General features: G+C 37.6%; 2 protein-coding genes across 3 annotated transcripts in view; one reads left to right on the plus strand and one right to left on the minus strand.

Moving 5' to 3' along the window:
• Positions 1–302: 302 nt before the first annotated feature.
• LOC111874694 lies at positions 303–3,856 on the plus strand. Its single transcript, XM_023870408.2, has 2 exons — positions 303–1,075; positions 3,091–3,856. Exons 1-2 carry the CDS (start codon positions 566–568, stop codon positions 3,388–3,390), a joined length of 810 nt encoding a protein of 269 aa, XP_023726176.1. The 5' UTR covers positions 303–565; the 3' UTR covers positions 3,391–3,856.
• Positions 3,857–8,389: 4,533 nt separating this feature from the next.
• The window catches only part of LOC111874693 (vacuolar protein sorting-associated protein 11 homolog), a 33,914-nt gene continuing 17,680 nt past the window's right edge, over positions 8,390–24,623 (minus strand). For both annotated transcript variants that reach the window (XM_023870407.2, XM_023870406.2), the window contains exons 12-21: positions 23,277–23,399; positions 21,913–22,029; positions 20,636–20,859; positions 18,964–19,136; positions 18,685–18,886; positions 16,878–16,973; positions 15,315–15,402; positions 13,992–14,136; positions 12,230–12,322; positions 8,390–10,894 (exon numbers count right to left, since the gene is read on the minus strand). In XM_023870407.2, coding sequence (XP_023726175.1) covers positions 10,434–10,894; positions 12,230–12,322; positions 13,992–14,136; positions 15,315–15,402; positions 16,878–16,973; positions 18,685–18,886; positions 18,964–19,136; positions 20,636–20,859; positions 21,913–22,029; positions 23,277–23,399 — 1,722 coding nt within the window. In that variant the 3' untranslated portion in view covers positions 8,390–10,433. The remainder of the gene's footprint in view (positions 10,895–12,229; positions 12,323–13,991; positions 14,137–15,314; positions 15,403–16,877; positions 16,974–18,684; positions 18,887–18,963; positions 19,137–20,635; positions 20,860–21,912; positions 22,030–23,276; positions 23,400–24,623) is intronic.

Consider the following 24,623-nt stretch of genomic DNA (forward strand, 5'->3'; position numbering starts at 1 on the left):
CAGCCACTCACGAACTTCCCAGCATTTTATGGAACCTGAAGGTTCATTACCGTGTTCACAAAAGACCTCCACTGGTCCCTATCCTGAGCCAGATGAATCCAATCCATACCATCCCATCATATCTCTCTATGATCCATTTTAATATTGCTGGGAAAGCCAGAAGGCAAGGGACCACTGGGAAGACCAAGACGTAGGTGGGTGGACAGCATTAAATATTCGTGCCATCTTAACAAACAACCGAATCACTGAAGTGTGTTACAGAACAGCTGATTTCTAAGAATCTACCCAGCAACTCAATAGTGTGTAGACTGGGCTGCTCCGTTGCCTGGATGTTGAGTTTCTCAGTCTCCCCGCGAGTTGCATTGCCGTTTCTTCAATTTGTGCTGCCCCATTTACTAACATGTATTCAACTCTGGTCCGGCCTAACATGGATCACTAAGGAACGAGCTTGAGTGGGGTTCATGTGAATTTAATAATCCGTGATGCGAACCAAATGAGTGCATCGTGCGAAATGCAAGCAGTGTAGTCGTTGGTGGTTGCAAGTGTGTTGGTTTTAAGTTTTATCATGGTAAGTGTAAAAAAGTCGCAGGGTTCAAAGAAAAAGAGGGTTACGTTTGCATTTTGCACAGATAAAAGCGACTGTTATTCGAAAATACCGATAGAAAGCACAAATGAAGTATCAACCAGGCTTTCGAAGTACCTGGACAAAGACAGTGGACATGATGATAAATATTGGAACCCGCCAGTCAGTACTCATAAAAGACCGGAAATCCCCAAATTCGTGAAAGTTTCAGGAAAAGCCTGTAATGTGAAAAAGACTCTTGTTAGGAATGTCGAACAAGTTTTAGTGCCACTCGCAAGAGGAAGATTGTGCCCTTCCATTCCAGTAGATATTGTACAAGACAAACCAGGATCAGATGTGAAGAAGTCAAGTTACAAGAGCAAATTTGCAACACCTGAACTCAATACAACATTGTGCATAGCAAAAGAAATTCAGGATACTGCAAGATTAGATGCGAAACGACCAAGTGGCACAGGCATCCATCCACCAGCCAAGCAAGTGCTGGATGTAAAGGTATTATTCTTTTTGCAATAATAAATGAAGACAGTCATCAAAAATGTTTTTAAGCTTACACTGATATACAGCAATCGCCCCCATTCAGGAAGCCATGAATGTAGTGTTGGGTGACAATTCAGAATAACATCTTTAAATTATATTCAAAATTTTTCATGAATTCAAGGAAGGCCAAGACAGTTTTCGTCACATTAAAGGCCAAATTGCACGAATGAAGGGCCCCCTCACAACCTGTTCCAGTAGTCAACCTCCCAGCTTTCTGCATTTTTCATGTTATAATTTTTGAAAAGATTTCAACCACAAAAACTGCATGGAACCCTTGTTTCCCCTCCAACTTTGCTTAACTGCTTTCATTCCCAAATTAAACCAGTCCAGTAGTACTTCTTTCTCTCCTAACACTTTGCTTTTGCAACTCCAGCAGTTTCATATTTTTGGAAAATGTATGGGACAGTATGTTTTATAAATACATTGACTTTTTGGAATAAGGAGTACAATTTTAACTGATACCACTGAATTACAACAAGAAAGTGAAGCGTAAAAGAGATATAAGTACAGTAAACCACTGCCAATCTGGTTACTGTTAATCTGGATATTGGATAATCTGCATCAAAATATGAAAAATGTTGTTCTCAATTGAGTACATACTTCTAAAGACACATGGCCTTAAGAAGGCAGGTGAGTCACTTATCTGTTCAGACAAAACCTGACAGAGTCTTCTATAGATGAATAAATGTATTGTCTTCTTGTAGTTTTTAAATAAAGGCTCTACAGTGATATTTTGTTATTTTCTTCTTTTCATCACCACTACTTATATCATTAAATTTTCCATTTATTTGTTTTTTAAGTTTTTTTTTTTTTGCATGTTATNATCATGATTACCCCCCCCCTGGATTAGTGTGGGTTTACTGTACTTTTAGTGGCTGAAATGAAGTTAAGTCATATACTTTGTGACTGACAGTATGTACTCAGCCTGTGCACATTTTCACTAATGTGTGCCTTGAAAAGTACGATGTGAAAAATCTTTACCATAAGTTCCAGAAATAGTCATGCACTCAGCATATGTGAGTTATGGTGGCAAGGAAATTATTAATTTTACTCTTTTGCATCGTGATGTGTTACAGAGACTACACAACAGTTTTTATTAACAGAAAAGCGCATGAATGTGCATTACATAGATTCTGGGTTTTAGCCTTTGCTATAATCACACAGAGATTTATGATTGTTTTTACATCTTGTGATGTGGTATACATTGCAGAACTGATCACATAACGAGCACAAGCAGTTTTCGCTTGGGTCGTGATAAGACATGTTTTTACATATTTTATGGTGGAACCCGTGCACTGCTGGTTTTATCACCACAGTTTTCTTAACAATTAAAAAAAATAGAGTTAAATTAATAGTCTTAATATTAGTTTTGTTGTGGTTATGCTACATCACCACATGTTTCAAGCATAATAGATAGTGTTCAGATGGTTTCAAAATTAGTAATATATGGAATCCCCAAATTCCAAGTTGAAATTAAAATAAATTTCTTTAAAATGGATCAGTTTTTAACATATGTGGTATAATTTAACCTTAAAATGTTAAAAATCCCTTAAATTGTAGTTGGCCTAGCGCATGGTTTCATTATTGATTGATTTTGTCACTGTAGATCAGTGTACATGATATAGGACAAGTCAAGTTAAATCTGAATATCAACAATTTAATATATGAGTAAGATTAAAATTACAATAGTTACAATTGTTTACAGTTGATTACAATTTAGAATTAGTTAGATATTCTTATTTGTGGAGAATTTGATGGAATGTGAATATTGGTGTATTGTGCGTGTTTCTGATGTGAAGTTTCTTGTTGAATGATAGGATCTGTTTTGTTGGGTGAAGGCAATGGCCATTGTATACTGTGAAATAAATTATTAGCCTGTGTAAATAGATGAGTGAGTGCATTTTGCATAAAGCAGCTAGTAGATTGAAACAGAATTTCTGGAGTCACACTCCCCATTCTTATTGTTTCAGATTTTAAGCAAGTTGAACTTTCCATTTGAAGAGAAACTGTACAAGGACCTTGTCTCACTGACTGTGTGTGATGAGGAGCTCCTTGGCAGTGATGACAGGGTAAAGAGCAAAAGGGAAGTTGAATTCAGGCATTGCAAGGACCAGGAACCTCAGCTCACAGACTTCTGCACGCCATCAGATGGAAAAGAATACAGTGTAGTGGAGCAGCCAGCCTCCTGTGGAATGGATAGGATAAGAAGCTACAATGGCTTCGGTTTATATGAAAGAAGTCAGACATGGTTTTCTGATGATCAGGGGTGATCTGCACATATTTCTGGCAAAAACGAATCTTGACATCATTGCTTAAAACAGCATGAGATTGATATTATACAGAAGATTTTATGGACTATGAAAATATCATTGTAATTTAAACTGAATGGAATGTATTTCAAATTCTCATCTTCCCAAGTTTTATGACAGCTTTTTAACATTGTGAGGACCAATACGAATGCGTAATTCCCAACTGATACAAGACAGTGACTTCCCTGCAGTTTGAGTAAAGTCACAAACAGTAATATCAGCCACTTTTTGTAGTGTGTTACTCATATGCAGAAAAGTTCAGCCCCACATTTTTATGATCATCTCTCATAAGTGCCATACATTGAAGGTTATTGACAGGAGGTAATCTCTGAAGAGAAGGAAAACTGAATTTCTAATTCTGTTTCAGGTTGGTTACACTTCAGATAAAAAATGTACTCGTAAATACAGTATGTCTTAGTTTGTTCTACTCTGACTGGTTTATTATATTTCTACACTGACTTTTTCCACAACCCTTGTAAGCATGTTCCATATAATCTTATATGATACTGAAACTGAAATTATTTCACCAGTATCTTGACATAGATGTCACTATTACAGATACAAAAAATATCCTGAGCTTCATTGACCATTACAGTTAACAAAAGTAGGTTGGCCTGCCAGCCATGGTACAGGGAGGGAGGATTGTTAGGTGGTTCTTGCACTATTGGACATGAAATTATGTTTATTATTATGACAGTGATGAACATATTGACAATGGAGTCGACCCAGTCAGTTTGGGAGGTAGAGAAAGTGATGATAGTGACAACAGTGAAGAAAACAACAGCTCACATACCCAGGAAGACAAAATGGGTGGCACCGCATCATCAGTAGGGACTTGCTCTTTCCGTCACATCTCTCTTTCCCTTCTTCCTGTAACGTAGCGTAGGCTCTGAGATATTGTGTGTCCATTATACAGCCTGTTAGTATTTTGAAACACATTATTATTATTATTAGAGGGGGTGGGTTTCCCCATGCAGTTATTGGTCCATTGTGCAACCCCCTTTAATTTCTACTGTCGCCATACCCTACTGGTACTGGTGTGTGCTATCAGCCCCGTTCAGCCTATGAGGTCAGCCCTCGGTACCTGATATTTCCCCCGTCTACCAGAGGCATTGGAAACTACTTTGGCGGGAAACTTTGCCTAATTTTGCTCAGAGGTCTCCTAGAGACATGAGGATCTTTTACGTGCCATAAATCTGTGACACAGGACCCATGGCTTGAAGTCCCTCCTGGAGGACTTGTTCCCTGAATTTTTCCGTCCTTAAAAATTCCATGACCTCCGCCGGGTTTGAACCCGTGTACCTTGAGTCATGAGGTGGGAATGATACCCCTAGACTACGGAGGCCTCTTTGAAACACCTTACCAGAGCTTTTTAACTTAAACCAAAAAGATGTATATTATTTTTAATATAATTCAATATTTTAATGTTAAGCTATTCCCTGAAATAAGAGGGGACAGATGATGCCTGTAATGTCTGTAGGTTTTTACCTGAAGACAGAATCCAGTCACTGAAACATATTTTAAGGAAAAAAAAACAACACGCTGGATAATGTTCAAAAACACAATAATTGTTTGAACAAAGTATACCAAACAAGTTACTGTTCCTGCATTCCCAAAGAGCAAGCACAATCATTCAACAGATAATCAGAAATCAGTAAAACCAACATGTATATCATGATTACATCCCTGGAGGAATTTGTAATGTTAATAATGTAACATGCTATACAAATTTTGAAGAGAGAGAGAGAGAGAGAGGAAAATATTACTTTTGCATATTGCCTGTCTTTTTATTCCCTGCAGGTTACTTTATGACACTTTTTCAGCAACGAAATTACATGAAATTGAATGGTAGGATGATGGCTGAACTGAAAAGGAAGCCATCATATCCTAATCAAGGCACTGTCGCAGCATTTTCACGGAGGGAAACCACAACAAACAACTGTCAGGATAAGCAGTATCATCTCCCTAGCCTTTGGGTTATCTAAAGAAATATTTAAAAATGTGATTTCTACCTCCAAGAACATAGGGGCCATGCGGTCGCATAGTTGGTTGAGACACCATGCTACAAGCCGGAAGGTCACGGGATTGAATCCCGATGAGGTCATTGGATTTTTTTTTAATTTACCTAATCCTTCCAGCCGCACTATGGCCCTGGAGTCGACTCAGCCTCTAACAGAAATGAGTACCAGGAATATTCTTGTGGGTAAAGGGTGTCTGGCGCGTAGGGCTGACAACCTTACCACCTTCTATGAGCCTATTGTCTAGAAAATGTGGGAACCTCAACATCTCAAAACCCTATGGGCCTCCAAGGCATGTTACAGGGATACCTTTACTTCCTTACTTTTACCTCCAAGAACATACACCATTCACTCAAATAATCAATTATCAATCAACTTATAAATGGGAAACATGATTGAGCTGCTGAAAATTTGCAGCTAGTAATATTGAATGTATGCATTTGCCCTTTAAAGAGTTAAATGTTACTCAGTAATTTCTAGGGTTATGGTTCACTCCATGATAGAGAACATGAGTAGCAGATTTCACAAAGAAGTAAACCTATGTAATTCCTTTATAACAGGTAGGTTTTATTGGGTTGATACTGATCAAAATAAAAAAAAGGATGGCTACATTGAACGAAATTCTTGGCACTGTGTACACCAAAGCTATACACTTAACAGTTTTTAAAACTGCAATGTACTTCATATGCATGACACTGAAGATACAATCTCATCACTTTCACATCACCCTTCCTTCATGTTTACTAAATCAGACACAAATGGATAAAAAATGAATATCAGATTTTTGTATCCATAAAGTGTCAATTACTTTTAATCAAATACCTAGCTGAAGAGTTACTTTACCCTCTGCTCCATCTAATATAGTGATATTAAATGTCCCCTGCTGAGCTTAATATAATAGATTGTACTACAAAGAAGGCATTTACATTAACAGCTTATTTAAAGGGTTAAAAGAAATCAATTTACTGTCATCAGTGATATATACATTAATGGATCATACATATTATGTGAGAGATGTACTGCATTCATAGGTGCATGTTTTTAATATTGTCACGTGACAAGTAAATTCACGCCTTATTTGATATAGCGAATTTATTCCACTCGCTCTTACAATCACACAATTTACAATCTCATAATTACTACTACCATCTGCAGTATTACAAATACTAGACTGCAATTAACTGGTTACTCTTTTTTCTAGTAACTGGCTCACTACTCACTCACTACTACTGAATAGTGTTTGCTGCTCCTTATTTAGCCTAGGCATGGACAACACAGAAAACAGTTATGTGATAGGTACTGCTGTTGCATGATGCCATGTTTACAGGTTGCCTAGCAACACTGTGGAGGGTTGTTTACTGCTCTGTAGCAACCGCGGCATCCCCCGCTACATCACCGTGGGGGAGGGGGGGCAGAGTGTTGACTGGCCTGTTACCATAGTAGCGACAGCGCCCAGTGTTATGTCACCCCTGGTGGGGGAGGGGATGTCCTGCCTAGCACAACATGTCACACTGCTCCCTTCTTAAGGCTGTTCACCCTGAATAGTCTGATGGTACATCCCTGTTCCTTTTATTTGCAGGCTGTTCTTGCAACGTCTTTTTGTCCGGCTAGTCCTCTTGCAGCAACTGTTCTCCGTCCGTTACATCCGCTCCCCCGTTATCTTCATTATGTAGGAAGTTTATGCGATTATTATATAAAACTTAATAAAATCAGCCACAAAGGATGAAGAGTAACAGGATCAAGGAGACAAGCATATACCTCAATTTTTTAACCGTGTACAGGATTTAATTCATAAGCAGCATATTGTACATACTGTAGTAACATGTGGATACACTGTGAATGATTTGCTATTTTAAAATCACAAAATGTTAAAATGCAGTGTATAACATGATTCTCTACTTAGTCATTTTATCATAATTACACAAGAATTTACATATCAATAAACAGAAGTATTTAAGAACTTACCACACACTACCCATAAATTACAGGTTAGGAATCAGTCAAGTATACTGAGCGTAATGAACAAAATATAAAGGGTGTTGTTAGCATGCATACTGTTGGCCTCATACCACATTTGCTTTTTTTAAGTGCTGTATCTTAGGAACAATGTCGACTAGAGCTTTGTGCCTTTAATTTTTTAGCTAGTCTTGACCAGAACTTCATAAAAAGATATACATACGGCTATGTGACCTATGTAAAGAATGGGGAGGAATAAGTTCTCTGTAACTTTATCTGCACTGTGCGTGTGTAAAAGATGCCTGCATGAAACGTCCTTCTGCGCAAGCATTAGTATCCAGCAAATAGCAGTTTACATTCTTAATGCAATACTTCTCATCCTAAATTTGAATGTTCAATCACATTAAACATAAGGTTCAGTATGATTACTGCCTTAACCACCAAATCCAGTAAATGCTCAGCTATCCAAATGGCAGAAATTTCTAACAGAATTTACAATTTTTATGAAGTGATTCAAAAACAAATATCTCATTTGTGTATGTTCAGCCACCACTAACAGTGCTGTCATCCTCCCTAAAGTAGCTGGCATTACAATAGACTAGCTGAATGTATGGTAGCAATACAGTGTGTTTCAAAATCTTTCACTCATCAATCTGTGTCACCTAGGAAGGGACTTTCATGCCGTGACTAAAGTGAAAACATGTTTTGACTGTGCTGGATTAGTGTAAATATTTCATTTGACCAGCAGAACCAATTCTTGATACATGGCAGATAATAGGTAGTTTACTGTATGATGTCTGTTCAGGAAGTACTTGTATCACAAAGTTAGTGCATTTAATTGCAGTATTCTGTTTCACAGATTTGGGACCAAGGGTAGAGTTATTCGTGAAACTGATGTCAGTACTTGCGCACAGAAAATGCCACTAGCATAAACAAGCAAAAATGAGAAATGGAGGGCTCATGTGTCATATCACATAACTCTGGTATTTTTTTTTCATTGTGTGATTTACACAAGAATATATGAAAATAGTCGAGAAAACATCACTGTATGCTTGATCTATCTATAAAAGTGAAAACATATCTGAAAATGGCAGATTCTACATGGAGTAAACTGGGAACAGAAGATTTTTTTTATTATTATTTCAACAGTTCGTCTTTATTAAATACATCCTCATGCCCCGCTCATCACCTATTCACCCTATTCACAGGTTAATTAACAATAACATCATATTACTTCACAAGAATTCAAGGTCATCAGATCGCATGACCAAGAACAGTTCCTAACATTCTGTCAGAATACAATGTCTACTTACTTGCTCTGTTTGCCTCACATTTTATATCTGGTTTTCTCACATTTAGATTGTTGGGGACTTTTTTTTCTCCTAGTGTCTTTCAAAATAAGAATGCAATATATGAAATGTACAGGGATTTATTTTTGTCCCCTCAGTTTCATGATGAAAAATGAAGATGCATGAATTATGCAATGAAAAATGGAATTTGAAGAATATGCCTGTACTGTATACTAGTAAATTAATACAATGAAAATAGAGAGACAAGAAATAATACAGCTAGAATATCATTATATGCATATTGTTCATAATCATTTATAGCAGTAAATGCTGCATGTGTCTTTTTCCAAGCCTTGTGACAAACCAAACTATGACAGTGATTCCTGATGCTACATCACCAGAAATCCTTAACTGCATATTTCAAAGCACACCATGCTACAATACAACAAATAACTGCATGATGCACCTTGATACAAGCAGTGTCGTGAGATCATACAACCTACAACAATTACATTTTAAATGTGAAAGCAATACCAAGGTAAACTCAGTACTTAAAATGAACAGGATTGTATAAGTGTCTGAAATCTTATGATGTAAAAGTCAGGCACCATAGCAGCAACAATAATAGGAAACTACACAATATCCATTATGCCCAGGAACAATATTGTGCCACAGTTTATGAAATTAATATGAGCTCTTGGTCCTTTTTTTTTCAGCCCTGTACAATTTCTCTAATCACAGTGGTAAGGTAAACAAGTGGGGAAAATGTATTCTTGTCATATAGAATGCCTCATTCATGTTTGCTAATGGTAAGGTTGGACAGATATTTTGATATGGATTAAAAATTTGGAAAGCAAACCATGTGTCAAGTGTACGTGTAAAATGCTACTTGTGGGCAATACAAATGCCTTTGGCCTTTGCATTTTAGCTACAGTGCAGGAAAACAAGAGCAGAATATGCAAAGATATTATTTTAGCTTTATGGTAACCAAAATTATGCAGTGTTTTTGAGTTAGGTAACCAAATATACTCTCACTCCCTCTTGTCTCTCTGCTAGCTGTATTCTCAATGCTTCCAGACAATAAATCTTGGCATACAAAATCACCCTGCTCAACATGGTGTTCTAGCTTTTACATAACCATAAATTATATATGTGGCTTCTACATGACTTAGGTCATGTTTGCATACTTCATGGTAGCAATATCTCTGTAGACACACAAATTAAAGTTGGTAAGGAGTTGGACATATGCAAGTTTTATATGGAAATTTCTGCGTGTATGTTGAAAGACAAAAACACTACTGTGCAATTGTATGAATACTACTGGAGGATACATTTGGGGGCAATACAAATTCAAATCAGAAGGTATTAATTTGCCCACATTCTGCCTAGGCTATCAACTTTGACTTCTACATTTCTGTTGCAGGAGTTCAAATAATTGTGCTTTGCCTGTTTTGTAACCTACAGAAAAACGTTCAGTATGGTTTACGTACACAAATTAAGTTAAAAACAGAACATGTTCAGAAGCACATCATTACTCACTGACACCATGCAACAACACGTTGTTTCACCTTTCCTGTACCATTTGCCCTAATATTTTCCTTTCAAATCTAATTTACATGGTATTTATAATATATAAACTATGGTGGCATGTATATCTATTGTAGCACATTGCTGATATGGCCCCTGACCTCTGCTCTAGCAATCATGTATATATACAAATGACTAAGAATAAAGAAATCAGTCATGTTTCAAATGGATTCAAGTTCTTATCATAATCATCAGCATCCCCACTGAATGGATTTGTGGATTTGTCATCTGCAAATGGATTTTTGCTTTCATCATAGTCATCTTCATCAAATGGATTTCTGGAAGGCTCAGTTCGTGGTTTGGGAGGTGGAGTGGCCCTGGGGGAAGGTGAATGACGAGGGGTTAGGGTTTTGTTAATGAGAGGCTGCACATTTCGAAGAGAGTCAGGTGAGCCTCTGGCAGGGGATCCCCGAGCAGGGGAAATCCTTGCCGGTGATGCTGATGTTCGAGAGGAAGCTTCAACCACATTCCAGGTCAGGTTTGCTTCAAGAGAAGAACTGTACAGGTCTGAATGGCGACTCTCTTCTAGCCTCACCCTGCCTTCTGAAGGTGTAATGACTGTACTAACATTACCAACATTTCTTCGATCCCCTTGTACTGTACGGCTGTCGAAGGCTGCAAAAGATTCAAGATGTTTAGCAGAATAAGAATCTATATCCTGTAAACATTGTTTCAGGAAGCATATTTATTTGACTGGCAGTAACACAGCTACGTCCCACTATACAAACAGCAACACCGCACAACTCCAGTGCATTCACATATAGCATATTTTTCGCATTCAGAAATTAGAAATACCTTTCCATGACTGTTCACTGATCCAGTATTAATTTCTAAAATCTGGAGTCTACCCATACATAGTCCACCAGTTTCTTTAATTATCTTGCTCTTAATCTTCCTTTAGGGAAACATGGTTTAAATTCTTAAAAAATAAACTATGCCTAAGTAGCTGTTGAAAAATCAAGTACACTTTCTGATCAGTTTATAACTAAATTTATGATATTTCTGTAGGAAATAATTAAAAAACGAACAGAATACAAATGCCAAATATCAAGTACATTGGTTGGTTAAGGGATCTAAAAAAGTCATCCAACAAATCAAGTATGAACTTAAACCTAAACTTAGTGAACCTAAATTTTGGCCATAAGTCTTCTACAGCAAAATAGTTATACCACCATAACTTGTTCTTTTTTTGGGGGGGGGATTATGTGCATTAGTGTACCTAAGTGTGTTATGAAACTCTCCTACATGATTTGAGAAATGTGGTTAAAGACCAAATGAATGAATGAATGAATGAGTGTATAAGAGGTGGAGCTTCTCGGCCCTTGCACCGCGACCTACAGTGATTTATTGTGCTTCCCCTTTTAATTATCCCTTCAGCAATCCTGTGCTTCAAATGAAGCGTAGGATTTTGTATGTGGGGACGTCAAAATAGTCACTTAGTTCCATACAGTATCAGACCAAATGAAACCTCTCAACCTATTTGACAGCTGATGGACAGCAAAATCAAGAGCTTATAGTATATTTAGGCACAACATAAACACACTCTACCTAATTAGCAAACATTTAAATGTAATTTCTAGGATTGGTGGTAATATAGCAAATGAATTTGTTGCACACAGACTAATGTACAATAATGTTGAACATTCACCAGCTCATATACCAACTGAACAAAAAAGTTACAAAATTTCCCTGCATATCATGCAAATTTTCCTATTAACTTACATATGTTACAAATTAATAATAACAAACAAATGATCTGTAACGTTCAAAGCTATCATTGCCATGCCATAAAATTAGTGGAAAGGCAATATGTGGTGGCCTCCTGAGGCTGTCAGCCAAAATGAACTTGCATGACGTTTGCCACCACTGTGCTAGTAGATATATGTGGACTGTAATACAGTCTTGCATGGTACATCACTGAGGACACAAAGCTTAAACATTTGTACTTACAATTACGTGTTACCTGACCCTCTCCTAGCCTAAGGCGAGCCTCAGCTCCAGGACCATATGATAGTGAGCCATCACTGAGAGGTTTAGATGATTCTAAGAAAAGCAAATCAAACAAGTTGCACATGACTCTGCCTCACAGATCACTTGCATGCTGTAATATTTCAAACTGGAAGAAAATACCATTATTTACTATCTTACCAAGTTTATTATTGAACTACAGATATGATAATCAGATAAGACAGTATAAGTAGTTAACAGGCATGTTTATCTAATCTTACTTTCTCAGTACAAGGAAGGTATACAAACTGTACATATTACATAATATGTGACATACAGGTGAGAATGACTGGAACAGTCAAGAGACAGAATCAAGAATGAAATAAGAAGGTAAAGCTGTCCCTGTGCTTAACTAATTAAGCAGAATACCATGAAGGTGCATGGGGGAATGGATGTATAGATCCACATTTTCTTGACCTCTGCACTAGCTCAAGGTGATTGGTCAGTTTCATGCCCCGGCAAAAGAGCCCCCTCCCCATACCCATTGGTTAGCAGGTTGGGTGGACCCCAGATCCAGTCTGGATAACACGGAGAAGAAAAGATTCATGACCCTACCAAGAATTGAACCCCAAATCCACGGTCATCCAGCCCACAGCCAGTCACTATACCAACTGAGCTATCGCGGCTCCATCAAGAATGAAGTAATAAGGCAAAACGCTGGAGTAAAGTCCTCATAAGAATATTACATAAATCAAAAGATAAAAAAAATCTAAGAGACTGGCAGACATGGGAGTAAATTTGAGATCCTCAAGAGAAAGAGGAAGTAACATGACAGACTGAAGGACATAAAAAGACTAGGATTAGACTGGAAAGAAACACTACTTCTTCCTCCATAGGTTTGGATACTTCATTCCCCACTCAGATGCAAATATACTGGTCAATTTCTTCCCAGGATTTCCATGGACACTTCATCCAGGAGACCTGTATTCCAAAACTGCTCTGCATAAATGATATGATGGTATCTAATGCATATCTTCTTTCCACTGCTGACAGAACTTCCAAATTTAATGAATTACATTTTGCACCCAAAAAAGTAGACAAACGTCCCTATTCTGAATATGACTCCTCTTGTTACTCTTTAGTACTATGAAGGATCTATGGCAGGGGTTGCTAATTATGCTCTGACATAACACTCCATCAACTTGACCTTAGCGTTCCCCCACTAAAACTTGAGTAACGTCAGTCTTTCCTCAAATTCTCAGAGAAACATTAAGTTAATGAATTGAATCTTCTTCTCAATTTTATAATTGCTGTCAGTGCCCTACATACTTTTTTATTTATCTTTTGTTTTTGCCAGATGTTATCTGTCATCACCACCAATGCCACTTGTTATCATCATTTTTTGAGATGTGCAGACCATAATATGACATTTTCTGCTGAAAATATTGTTTATAGTCTGAATGATACATCCACTTCCCCATACACCTTCATGGCACAGTGCTTAAATAGTTAAGTACAGGGACAACTTTACTTCTTTTACCTTTATGATGGCATAAAAGAATTAATTTTTCAATGTGTTCCTCAGAGGACAATACAATGTCCTGGTGCTCCATGAACTGAAAAGCTTTCGGAACCGCTGATAAAGGGGACTTCGAAGGTATCCCAAGGCACAGATGGAAGGGCAATATTATGATACACATTAAAGAAAATGGCAGTAAAACCTGAAACTTTGAACAAAAATTAACACTATAAGATTTCTGCTTACTGATATTTGTTTTGTCTGGAGAGTCAGTTATGACAGTCAGCTTATTGAAGACTCCTCGTCCAAAGTAATCAGCCACCAATGAGAAGCCGTCCTCAGCTCGTTCGAGCTGGCTGTGGAATGTTTCATGCAAATCTCGTATTTGTTCCTGCAATTCATGTTTTGATAAAGAGATAAGTTATATACAACTGCTTTACAGTATCAGTGTTTCTTATGAAGGGACACAGGCCTATATACTACTTATTTATCAAAGAAAAGCTTTCCACAGCCACTTTTTAAGGCAGCTACACCTTAATATGCCACAACCATAAATCCCTGTTTAAACTTTTCATGAGAGTATTTTTTAATAATTTCATTTTGACAGTATAAGTAAAAAGATAACAATTTACTCTTCTGTGTGCATCTATTCAAAATCCAAGCTTTTAATATATGTAATTTATATTAATTATAAGTAAGTAAAGTAAAGCTGTCCCTGTTAACAGGCCGTGAAGGCCCATAGGATTGTGAGACGCTGAGGGTCCCACATTATCTAGACAATCAGCTCAAAGATGGCGGTAAGGTTGTCAGCCTTATGTGGCGGCTGCGCTTTACTCCCCAGGAAAATTATTTAATTCCTGGTACTCATTTCTGTTAAGAGGCTGAGTCGACCCCTGGGCCATAGTGCAGTTGGAAGGATTAGGCCAATTGAAAAGAATCCAATGAACTCATCGGGACTTGAACCCACGACCTTCTGGCTTGTACCATATTGCCTCAACCAACTACGCTACCATGTAAATATATCATGAGGAATTGTTCAGTACTTTAAAATTTAATAACAACACTTTAAGACTGAAATGTCTATAAGAAAATAACTATTTGAAGTTCACAGGACTAAAAAGGAATGGAGCATCATAAGATGAAAAATGAATGACTTAACATCATTTTTACAACATTCATATAGCCCAAAGACCATTTTGCAGTCATGTCACACTGTAAGAATTAGAATTAGATTTTCTTCACAGATTTAAGGTTAGAATTAGTCTTCCTTCTGATGGGTACCAGGGTAAGGCTGCCACAAAGTTAATGTGACTGCTTGCTTCCACCAAATAAAAAGGTCAAGAATGTCTGGAGCTTTACCTCCATTCCTCCCTATATAGCTTCATTACATGGTGCTTAATATAGCAACTACTTCACCTTTACTAGTTTCCATCAGTTTTACTTCTGAAATGTTTAATCTGGTCCAGGAAAGGATCATACTAAGACAGTGACACTAGTTTTGTGTATTGCACCCATCACTTTGAACAGTATCCATATGACTGCTATGTTTCATTCATACAAAATGGATACCTGAGACTTGATGATGTCCAGTATCTTTTTATTGTTTGGAAGACATGCAGGACATTCATTTTCATTCTCAGAATAGCTCTGGAAGCAACTGGAACAAACATAAAACAATAACAATATTTGGTGTTTATTTTTTTTATTGCAGAATACTCCATTATCTTACATCCAACTGTTAGCTTTCTGCTCCCATGCAACATTGCCTAAAAACTTCTATCCAACCTACTACATGAATGAAAGGTTAAGTCAATAATTTTTGGAGGTTTATGTGGAGATAAATTGGAATGGAAAATTTTATATCAACTACAAATAAATAAATACATACATAAATATATACATATACACATTCATATATATTTAGTGAATTAAAAAAATAACTTTTCTTTCCAAGATTTTCATTGCAAAGTACCCGCTAAGTTTCATTTATGATCGTATGGTAGGGATTCTGAATAGTACTTCCATTTTCAAGTCAAAATATGGGGATATTTTTGCAACACAAAGTAAATACTGTATTTACTCCAGTTTCACAGGATCTGTTCCAGATGGTCTAACTCTGCAAGTACATATGCTTAACAGGGCTAAGTAGTAGTCCAAAATAAAACATCAGTCGCACAGCGTATCTCTTTAACACTTGCAACACACCCCAGAATGTAATTACTATAGACTGCATGGCAATATTTGCTTTTCAGCGTCCTCAAGTTACCTCAAATATCATACATAAAAAAGGCTGATGAAGTGAATGAAGTCAACTCCAAACAACCTCCACAGCAATCTCCCTACATACTGATCATTCTGCATATCTGATATCCTATTCAATACAGTTCAGCTTTTTGTAACATTTTATACTTCAAATGGCCTCCACAGCAACCTACCTATGATTGATGTAACACTTTTCACACATCAACCTGTATATATACAGGGTGTCCCAGGAGGAATCTGCCAAACTTCGTAACATTGCTGACTGCGCGTTCTGGTATGCGAGTGTATGGGGCTAACGTGAGCTGCCACCACCACACTCAAGGACAAATGTAGATAAGACATGCCAGCTGACAGGTACAGTGCGTGGACTCGCCAGAATACCACANTATACTGATCATTCTGCATATCTGATATCCTATTCAATATAATTCAGCTTGTTTGTAACATTTTATACTTCAAATGACCTCCACAGCAACCTACCTATGATTGATGTAACACTTTTCACACATCAACCTGTATATATAGATCATNTACCACACTTTTCTTGAGCCATTATCTCTGTAACCGTTCAACTTTGGACATAGGTGTTTTGGGTTATATCGGCATACTATAACATAAGGAACACCCTCCCGAAGTTTAGTACATTCCTCCTTGGACACCCTGTATAGATCATGGTCTTCTAGGATGTGATGCCATGTAGTCTGGTAGCTATCTGCCAAACTACACAGTATCACATCCAAGAAGATATAGTCTTCATATTCAGTGACATGAGAATGTCAAATCTCATCATGTATATTGACAAAAATATTTATAGTATGCCAGTTTTATAAAACACCACTATTGGAAGCACTGGACCGGAACATTACTCACTGCTGATGGAAGGAATGTTGGCACAGAAAGTGGATGGATGGCAGTTCCAGCTGATGGTTGCAAGCATTGCACCTGGACCCTTGGAAAATAATTGTGCTGGAACATTATTAACACAATAAACAGCAATTCAACCAAAAAATGTTGAAGAGTTTAAAAAAATCATGCATTAAATGTATCATATAATGATTCATAATTATACGCCGAACACCATTAGAACAAAAATTGTTAGAAAAAGCAAAATGGCAATCTCCAACTGAATATTTTATATTCTATTTTTATTTAATAAGTACTCATCTAATACTTGACACTCAAAAATGAAATGCCTCATATGAAGTGAAACTGTAAATTTAGGTCCTCAATTTAAATATAAATTTCAGTGAACCAAAGTAAATAATCTCATGTTGAATTCCTTCCATTTTTACACCTTCCTCACTCTTTTCAGTAGGTCATGCAGTTAGGTGCCGGTTTCTCAGAGTGGAAACAAAGTCTTTTGCTGCTAAATAAAACACACTGACTAATCCTATTAAAGATAAAGCTGCCCCTGTAACAGGCCGTGGAGGCCAATAGGGTTGTGAGATGGCACGGCTTCCATATTTTCTAAACAATCAGCTCAAAGATGTCGGTAAGGTTGTCAGCCTTATGCATCGGCTGCTCTTTACTCCCAAGGAAGATTCCTGGTATTCATTTCTGTTAGAGGCTTAGTTGACCTCAGGGCCATAGTGCGGCTGGAAGGATTCTGTGAATTCGAACTCGCGACCTTCTGGCTTGTAGCACAGTGCCTCAACCAAACGCTACCATGTGCCCCCCTCCCCCGACTGAACCTATTACTGTCACTAATTACTGGCTTAAACACAACAGACCACTGTAGGTTGCGGTGCAAGGACCGAGGAGGCCTACCCCTCATACATTCAATTACTGGCTTCATGTTACTATCATCATAGCTATTTTTATCAATATCAGAATTACTCTAAGAGCCAGGACAGCTGTCGGTATATTGTTTTGCTATGGGCTCAGCAGCTTGGGTTTCATCCCAGCAGGAGTAAGAGATTTTTGTCTACTCAACATCATCCTGGCCAGCCCTGAGGCCCACCCAGCCTCCTATCCAATGGGTACTTGGGGCTATTTCCCTGGGCATAAAGCAGCCATGGTGTGAAGCTGACCACTCTACCTCCACTAAACACCAAGGTCAAGAAGGGTGAAACTATTCTTTAACTCCCCCATACATCTTCGTTGCATGGTGCTTAATTAATTAAGCCTACAGACAAATTTACCATTTTTAGCTTTACTTTATCAGAATTATTCTGAAAATAATTCCTCATTTATTTCAATACATACACTGAAATTAATTTCAGAGTTCTCCATCCTGGTCTGGCCTCACATTAATTTTAATATTTCTGCTCTCAGATGCCATCTAGATGGAACATACTAGAACTGTTAATAGTTCACTGTTTCTTCAAAATGTAAGTTTATAAAACAAATGGTATACACATCTGGGAAAAGTTAAACCAATGTATACAAACCTGAACCACTGCACAATTCATTTTTGCAATACTAGGCTCTGGCAAAAAACTTGCCCCTGACCTGTTAATGCATCACTGCCCCAAGTGACTTAACACATAACACCTCTGCAGGCTGGATTTATTTACTTTTATGTTAAAAATATCACACTCAATTGGACAAAATAGTGAAACAGGATTTCCAAAATGCCAGATTGAGTATAACAGAGAGCCTGGAAGAGTCAGTCAGTCAATCATGTACGAGACTATGGTCTTACATCATAACATGAAATATAAGAGGTCCCACAAACCTGGTCTGAATGGAATTGATCTGGGCATGAATCCTCTCAGTTTCCTGCCGATATTTGTCAATCAGCTGTTGCTCCTGTTCTGCCAGCTCACTCTCTGCTTGCAGAACACTTAACAAGTAGTTTCGCACTTCCCCCAGCGTAGCTGTTGATGAGTTGGACAGGGCATCCACCACCAGCAATGGAGAGAGCAAACGCTCTTTCTCTGTGACATAATGCATTACTCACATTATACAACCATCAGTATTTTTCTCAAGATTTCCAAAAGAATACGAGGATTACCTATCACACCGAGGATCTCGGATAAGAGTGAGCTAGGCATGTTGGGGTCCTTAGCACAGGACCAAAGTGCCTGCACCCAGAGGCTGGGGTCCTGATGTCCAAACCGCCGACAACTTGCCAACACTGCCTTATGGTCCTGTTGCCTGATATGGTACTGCACAATTTGCTGATACCTAAAGCACACAAAATTGGGTCCTTAAGCTAATTAGCAATCAGTTGAAAACAGAAGAGGTTATGAAAGTTTATGAAAATCTTTAACTCTCCACTTCAGATAATGTATTGGTGATGGGAATATTCAATTAATATGAGTATATGTTAATTTTATATCTCCATGATAACCATTTCAAAGAAGAAGAAATAATGCTGTACAGTGTGATTACGTTTCTTCCAAATCTGAAGTAGTGCAATATATAAAATATTAATAAAGTCTCATTTTATGTGCAAGTTTGAAATATTTCAAATCCCAGAATTTGGGAACACTCACTTGTGTGTTTCAGAAGTCGTCTTGAATCATGCAAGGTCTTCAGGAATGCATCCCTCACATTAAATATGACCACTGTTTTATTAACAATCAAGTTCCTTCCGTCAAATGTGACACTTTTATAAGTTTTCCACCTCGTCACCACCTGCCTTACATGTTTCGGCTCACCACGGAGCCATCATCAGAGGCCTTTATAGTAGAAAAAGAAATCACCAACACACAAAACTTCACTTTGTTAAAAATAGCCACGTTCCAGTTAATTAAAATAATTACAATAGTTAAAATTGCCGAGAGTGTCGGTTCACTAAAGGTTTTCCACACACCACGGTAGCTTTCTTATTTAATTCGTCGTTAATTCTGTAAAAATTATGTTTCGTTATTTGAAGTAAGAATTCTTAAAATTCCTAGAATTCTTTCCCGCTTGGCCCAGTCTTTTTTCTTCGGGATGTTGTTGACGTGTGTTGTCTGTCGGTTGTTGATGTTGCTTGTCTGTGTGTTGCGATGCTTGTGTGCTTCACACAAGCACATGCACAGAAGCATCGCAACACACAGACAAGCAACATCAACAACCGACAGACAACACACGTCAACAACATCCCGAAGAAAAAAGACTGGGCCAAGCGGGAAAGAATTCTAGGAATTTTAAGAATTCTTACTTCAAATAACGAAACATAATTTTTACAGAATTAACGACGAATTAAATAAGAAAGCTACCGTGGTGTGTGGAAAACCTTTAGTGAACCGACACTCTCGGCAATTTTAACTATTGTAATTATTTTAATTAACTGGAACGTGGCTATTTTTAACAAAGTGAAGTTTTGTGTGTTGGTGATTTCTTTTTCTACTATAAATGCCTCTGATGATGGCTCCGTGGTGAGCCGAAACATGTAAGGCAGGTGGTGACGAGGTGGAAAACTTATAAAAGTGTCACATTTGACGGAAGGAACTTGATTGTTAATTTGTTAGTGTGACGGACCAGAATGAAAGACCTTAAACTCACTGTTTTATTGTTTAAACCTCGGTATCACAATGTATTATGCATAATTATAAGTTAAGGGATGGACTTGTAGCTACATATTTCATCCATATTATAACTATCCATTAAAATGAGCATCTTCAGGAATTTTATAAATTTTAGCAATATTAAGGTTCATTGTAATCTAATAATAAAATACAACTCATTGTACATACAATTTGCTCTCCTCATAGAGATAAAGAACGCCACTCTTGAAGTTGTGAATCTGGCACAGAATGAGAGTCTGATCCTTGTCATAATTTGCGTCCGAGTTTTGCAAGAGGTGCAGAATCTTCTGTTCATACTGAGTTTTGCTTGTTGGGTCAGTAAGTGATGCCCACACATGCAGATAGTGCTCAACGAGGGTGTTGTATACCAGAGTGCTCCATCTGGGCTGAACCTACGGCACATTAACATACTAATTAAACAGAAGAGAAAAAGTTGAAAAGAGAAATCCTCTTACACCAAATAGGTATGAAACTTGAACTAAAGAATTTGTCCATATATAGCAAACCGCCCATTTAAGATTTCTTTGGGGAGGAATGTATTTCAGCACTAAGCTGAGGAAAGTTTTAAATGGAGGAAAATTACCAGATTGTTGACTTGAGATCATTAAAACTAACATTAAATGAGGGAAGTCTTAAGGTGAAAAATAATAAATGGGGATTTTACTGCGCATTTATCTTACCTTTATTTAATTTCATAAATGTTAGGTTACTTTGAATTGAATTGAATTACTGCTGCAAACCCTAGAAAAACAATTTTCATAAACCAAATGGTGATGAATGGAAGATAAAATGTTTTGCTACTTATGCAAATTGTATCAGTTAATGCTTATAATCTTATTTAAGATATCCCAGGTACAAATATCAGCTAAGAGGAAAGCTATTGTGACCAAAGTTCTCATGACCCTTCTCAGTGTGTGTAGAGCAAATGCAAGGACTAGATCTTAAAGAAGTCTCTGACCACTTCTTTTCAGATCATACCCAATCCTTATGAATGGTGACCTTGCAGAAATTGTGTGATCACAATGGCTTACTCTAAGGTTTATACTGGTATCAGAACACCTGTTACCATAGATTCTAAAAGGCTCTGAGACGGTGTATAACATTCAGGATTACTATGTTCTTGGACTTTGTCCTTTGTCCATTATTCTCAAGAACACGTTTTGGAAACTGGATCTGCTTCCATCCTCAGGTGAGGGGTATGAGACACCTACTCTGTTGGGTCTGTTAGACATAGTTAACTTCAACACCTGAATAGTCATGTTGTATTCTTTAGAATACCAGATGATGGAAAAGTCTGAAAATCCTGTACATCTTTGCTGTTATTGTAATCTCCCATATTCAAAGCAGCAGTAATGGTATCCATTAAAATGTGAAAGGTGAGTTCTTTCTGCTTGTTATGTGTTCTGGACCTCTGCCTTGATGAAACTGTTAGAAGAAATCAGTACCTTGACCAGATGTTCTAGGAATTCCACTAATCTCTCTGAATTGTTGAGGAACAAGTGAATGAATTCTTCTGGATTTGCTCGTTCCACACGAGGAATGTTTGACCCATCCAGCATGTTCTGAAACAAAGACAATATATTATAAAAGGAAGACAAGAGTTCTGGATGTGGCTTAACTTGATGAAGTCTACATACCTATAAAGATTTTATACTAAAGCCAAGAACATGAGTTTAAAAACATAAACAAGAGATAAGGCATAAAGCCAAGAGCTCCAGTCTGAAGAAACAAAAGTTTTAAGCCAAGAACTTGAGGTAAGAAACATAAATTTCAGAGCACTAATCACAGGACTTCCCATGTTTATATTTTTGAACACACAAATACATTAAACAAAAATGAGTAAACAATTTTGTGCTCTGTTGAAGTTTTCAGCTGTGTGCTACAACATCACTGATTTCCATCTAATATTAATTGAGTTGTGATTGATCATAATCCAGTGCTCAGTGTCCCTGTATACCAACTTCCAGTGATATCAGTAGAAATGTTTCCCCACTGAAGGTTTCCAGCATACAGGTGTTCAACATTTTAAGACTATTCATTTACCTTCAATAGGTACAGGCCAGGACGATAAAAATATCACAAGTGATGAAATTAGGTAACTGGATGTAAGTTCACTGTTTAAATGCTGTGTTCCTGGATAGAAGCTTGAAATGGGGATTTCACTATATGATGACTGGGAGCTCTATGTTGAATAGTGCCAATTTTGCTACACTCTTCAACTTCTGTGGTACTGCAAAGTTGGCATTTTTTAACACGCATGAAAGTTGATGAAAGTGAGTGGGCATTTCCACATGCTTTCCCAGCAGCTACTGGATAGGAAAGTGTGTAAGGCAACAGAGGTTATCTGACATGGTAGCAAAAACAAATTTATAGCAAGTGTCACGTAACTTCGAACAAGGCCAAGAGTGCCAAGAGTATCCTTGAATGCAAAGAAAAATTTCAGACAGGGGGGTGGGTTGCGGGGAAAGTGTGGCCTTGTTCGAAGTTACGTGACACTGTCTCTACAATATGCTTAGTGGGGGGTGGAGTCCAACTGGGTCCACTCAGCACAGCGGCCACTGATTGGCCTATTGTAGCCTGCCCCAGGTGATTATGATGGAGAATTTGGTGGAATGAAGATTGGCAGGGGAAACATAAGTACTAGGAGAAAACCCGCCCCAGCACCACTTTGTCCACCACAAATCCCACTTGACCAGACCCGGGATCAAACCTGGGCAGCCACGGTGGGAAGCCAGCGACTAACCGCTTGAGCTATGGCATGGCCCAACAAATGTACAAAGAATTACCTAAAACTGATCTACTACCTCACCTGGTCCACAAGCGGCTTGTTGCTAGGCCGGTAGTCTGTACAAAGCTTCTTAAGGAACTGTGTTGATTCCTCAGGAGCATTCTGGATTAAGATATTGCCATACTTTTTCATGTTGGATTCAGCCTGAAATTTGCGTAGTTATGTCAACACTACTGAATGGTCTTTATGTATGAAATTGAAAAAATGAGCAAATTTAGTAACCTTACACATAATGCTAAATAATATTTTAAGCCACAAAAAAATTCTTGGTATTTACAAATTAATGGGTGACCCAAAACAGTTTTGTGGACAGTTTCTGTGACTTTACCTACAATGGCATATTCAGGAAAGCATCTGGTATCTTGTGACCAGTACTGTTTGACTGTTTCCAAAATGGCATCAAAGGAATCCTTTTTGAGTTGACTCTGCCATATAAAATTGGCCAAGTGTGACTTTGCAGGGTGGTGCATGGTACCTCGCTGCTACTTGTTACACTACTTGTCAGATACCAACATCCATTCAAAATTTGTACTTGTGGCCAATTGTCAAATGCTTATCACCCACATCTTCCAGATCTTTCATCTTGAATCTACATCAACTATTGGAACAGATGATGGAGCCTTCTTTGACATTCTCCAAAATGATGGCAATGGGCTTGTTGTTGGAGGCAAAATACACAAACTAACATGGTGGAAAATATGTGGTAAATTCTAAAGACACCTGAGTCAACCATTAATATGTAAATTCCAAATTCTCCACTACTATTTACTTCATATATTTGTATATACAGTTGGTTGATATTCATTAACTCACAGTGTACTGAAATCAGTGCCAAGAACTGAAGTTTGAGGAAATACATGTTGCTCTTAGGTGAATGAAAAATTCATGTCCTAGTCTTGCAATTATATTCATATTTACAATTTCTCTCAGCATTAAATTTAATATGTAATTCAGCCGTGACTGTAACAAAACTGAAATAATTTTCGCGTGGTCATGATATTATTTTTTCAATCTTAAAGAGATTTTAGAATATGTATTATGATTAAATATATCAGGACTCTTCACAGAAGTATGATAATGTTGCTTTCATTTTAAATGCATGTAACACAGAATAGCTATAGGTACACAATCAGAAAGATTTTGTGACATGACTTTCAATATGTGCAAAACTTACTTCTTGGGTCTATCAGAATATCTTCAATTTAATTCTCTGTGGTTGTTCTAAATCATTGAACTATGTGGAACTATTTCTTTTAAAATCACAATCAACCATGTTTCTGGGCGGCGCCATAGCTCAAGCGGTTAGTCGCTGGCTTCCCACCACGGTGGCCTGGGTTCGATCCCGGGTCTGGTCAAGTTGGATTTGTG

Source organism: Cryptotermes secundus, unplaced genomic scaffold (assembly GCF_002891405.2).
Source record: "Cryptotermes secundus unplaced genomic scaffold, Csec_1.0 scaffold285, whole genome shotgun sequence".
NCBI lineage: Eukaryota > Metazoa > Arthropoda > Insecta > Blattodea > Kalotermitidae > Cryptotermes > Cryptotermes secundus.

Bases quoted from the DNA above. Each gene is read 5' to 3' on its own strand.
- LOC111874694 (XM_023870408.2), top strand. From the start codon at position 566: ATGGTAAGTGTAAAAAAGTCGCAGGGTTCAAAGAAAAAGAGGGTTACG. The intron at 1,076-3,090 runs GTATTATTCTTT...TTATTGTTTCAG, and splicing joins AGCAAGTGCTGGATGTAAAG to ATTTTAAGCAAGTTGAACTT.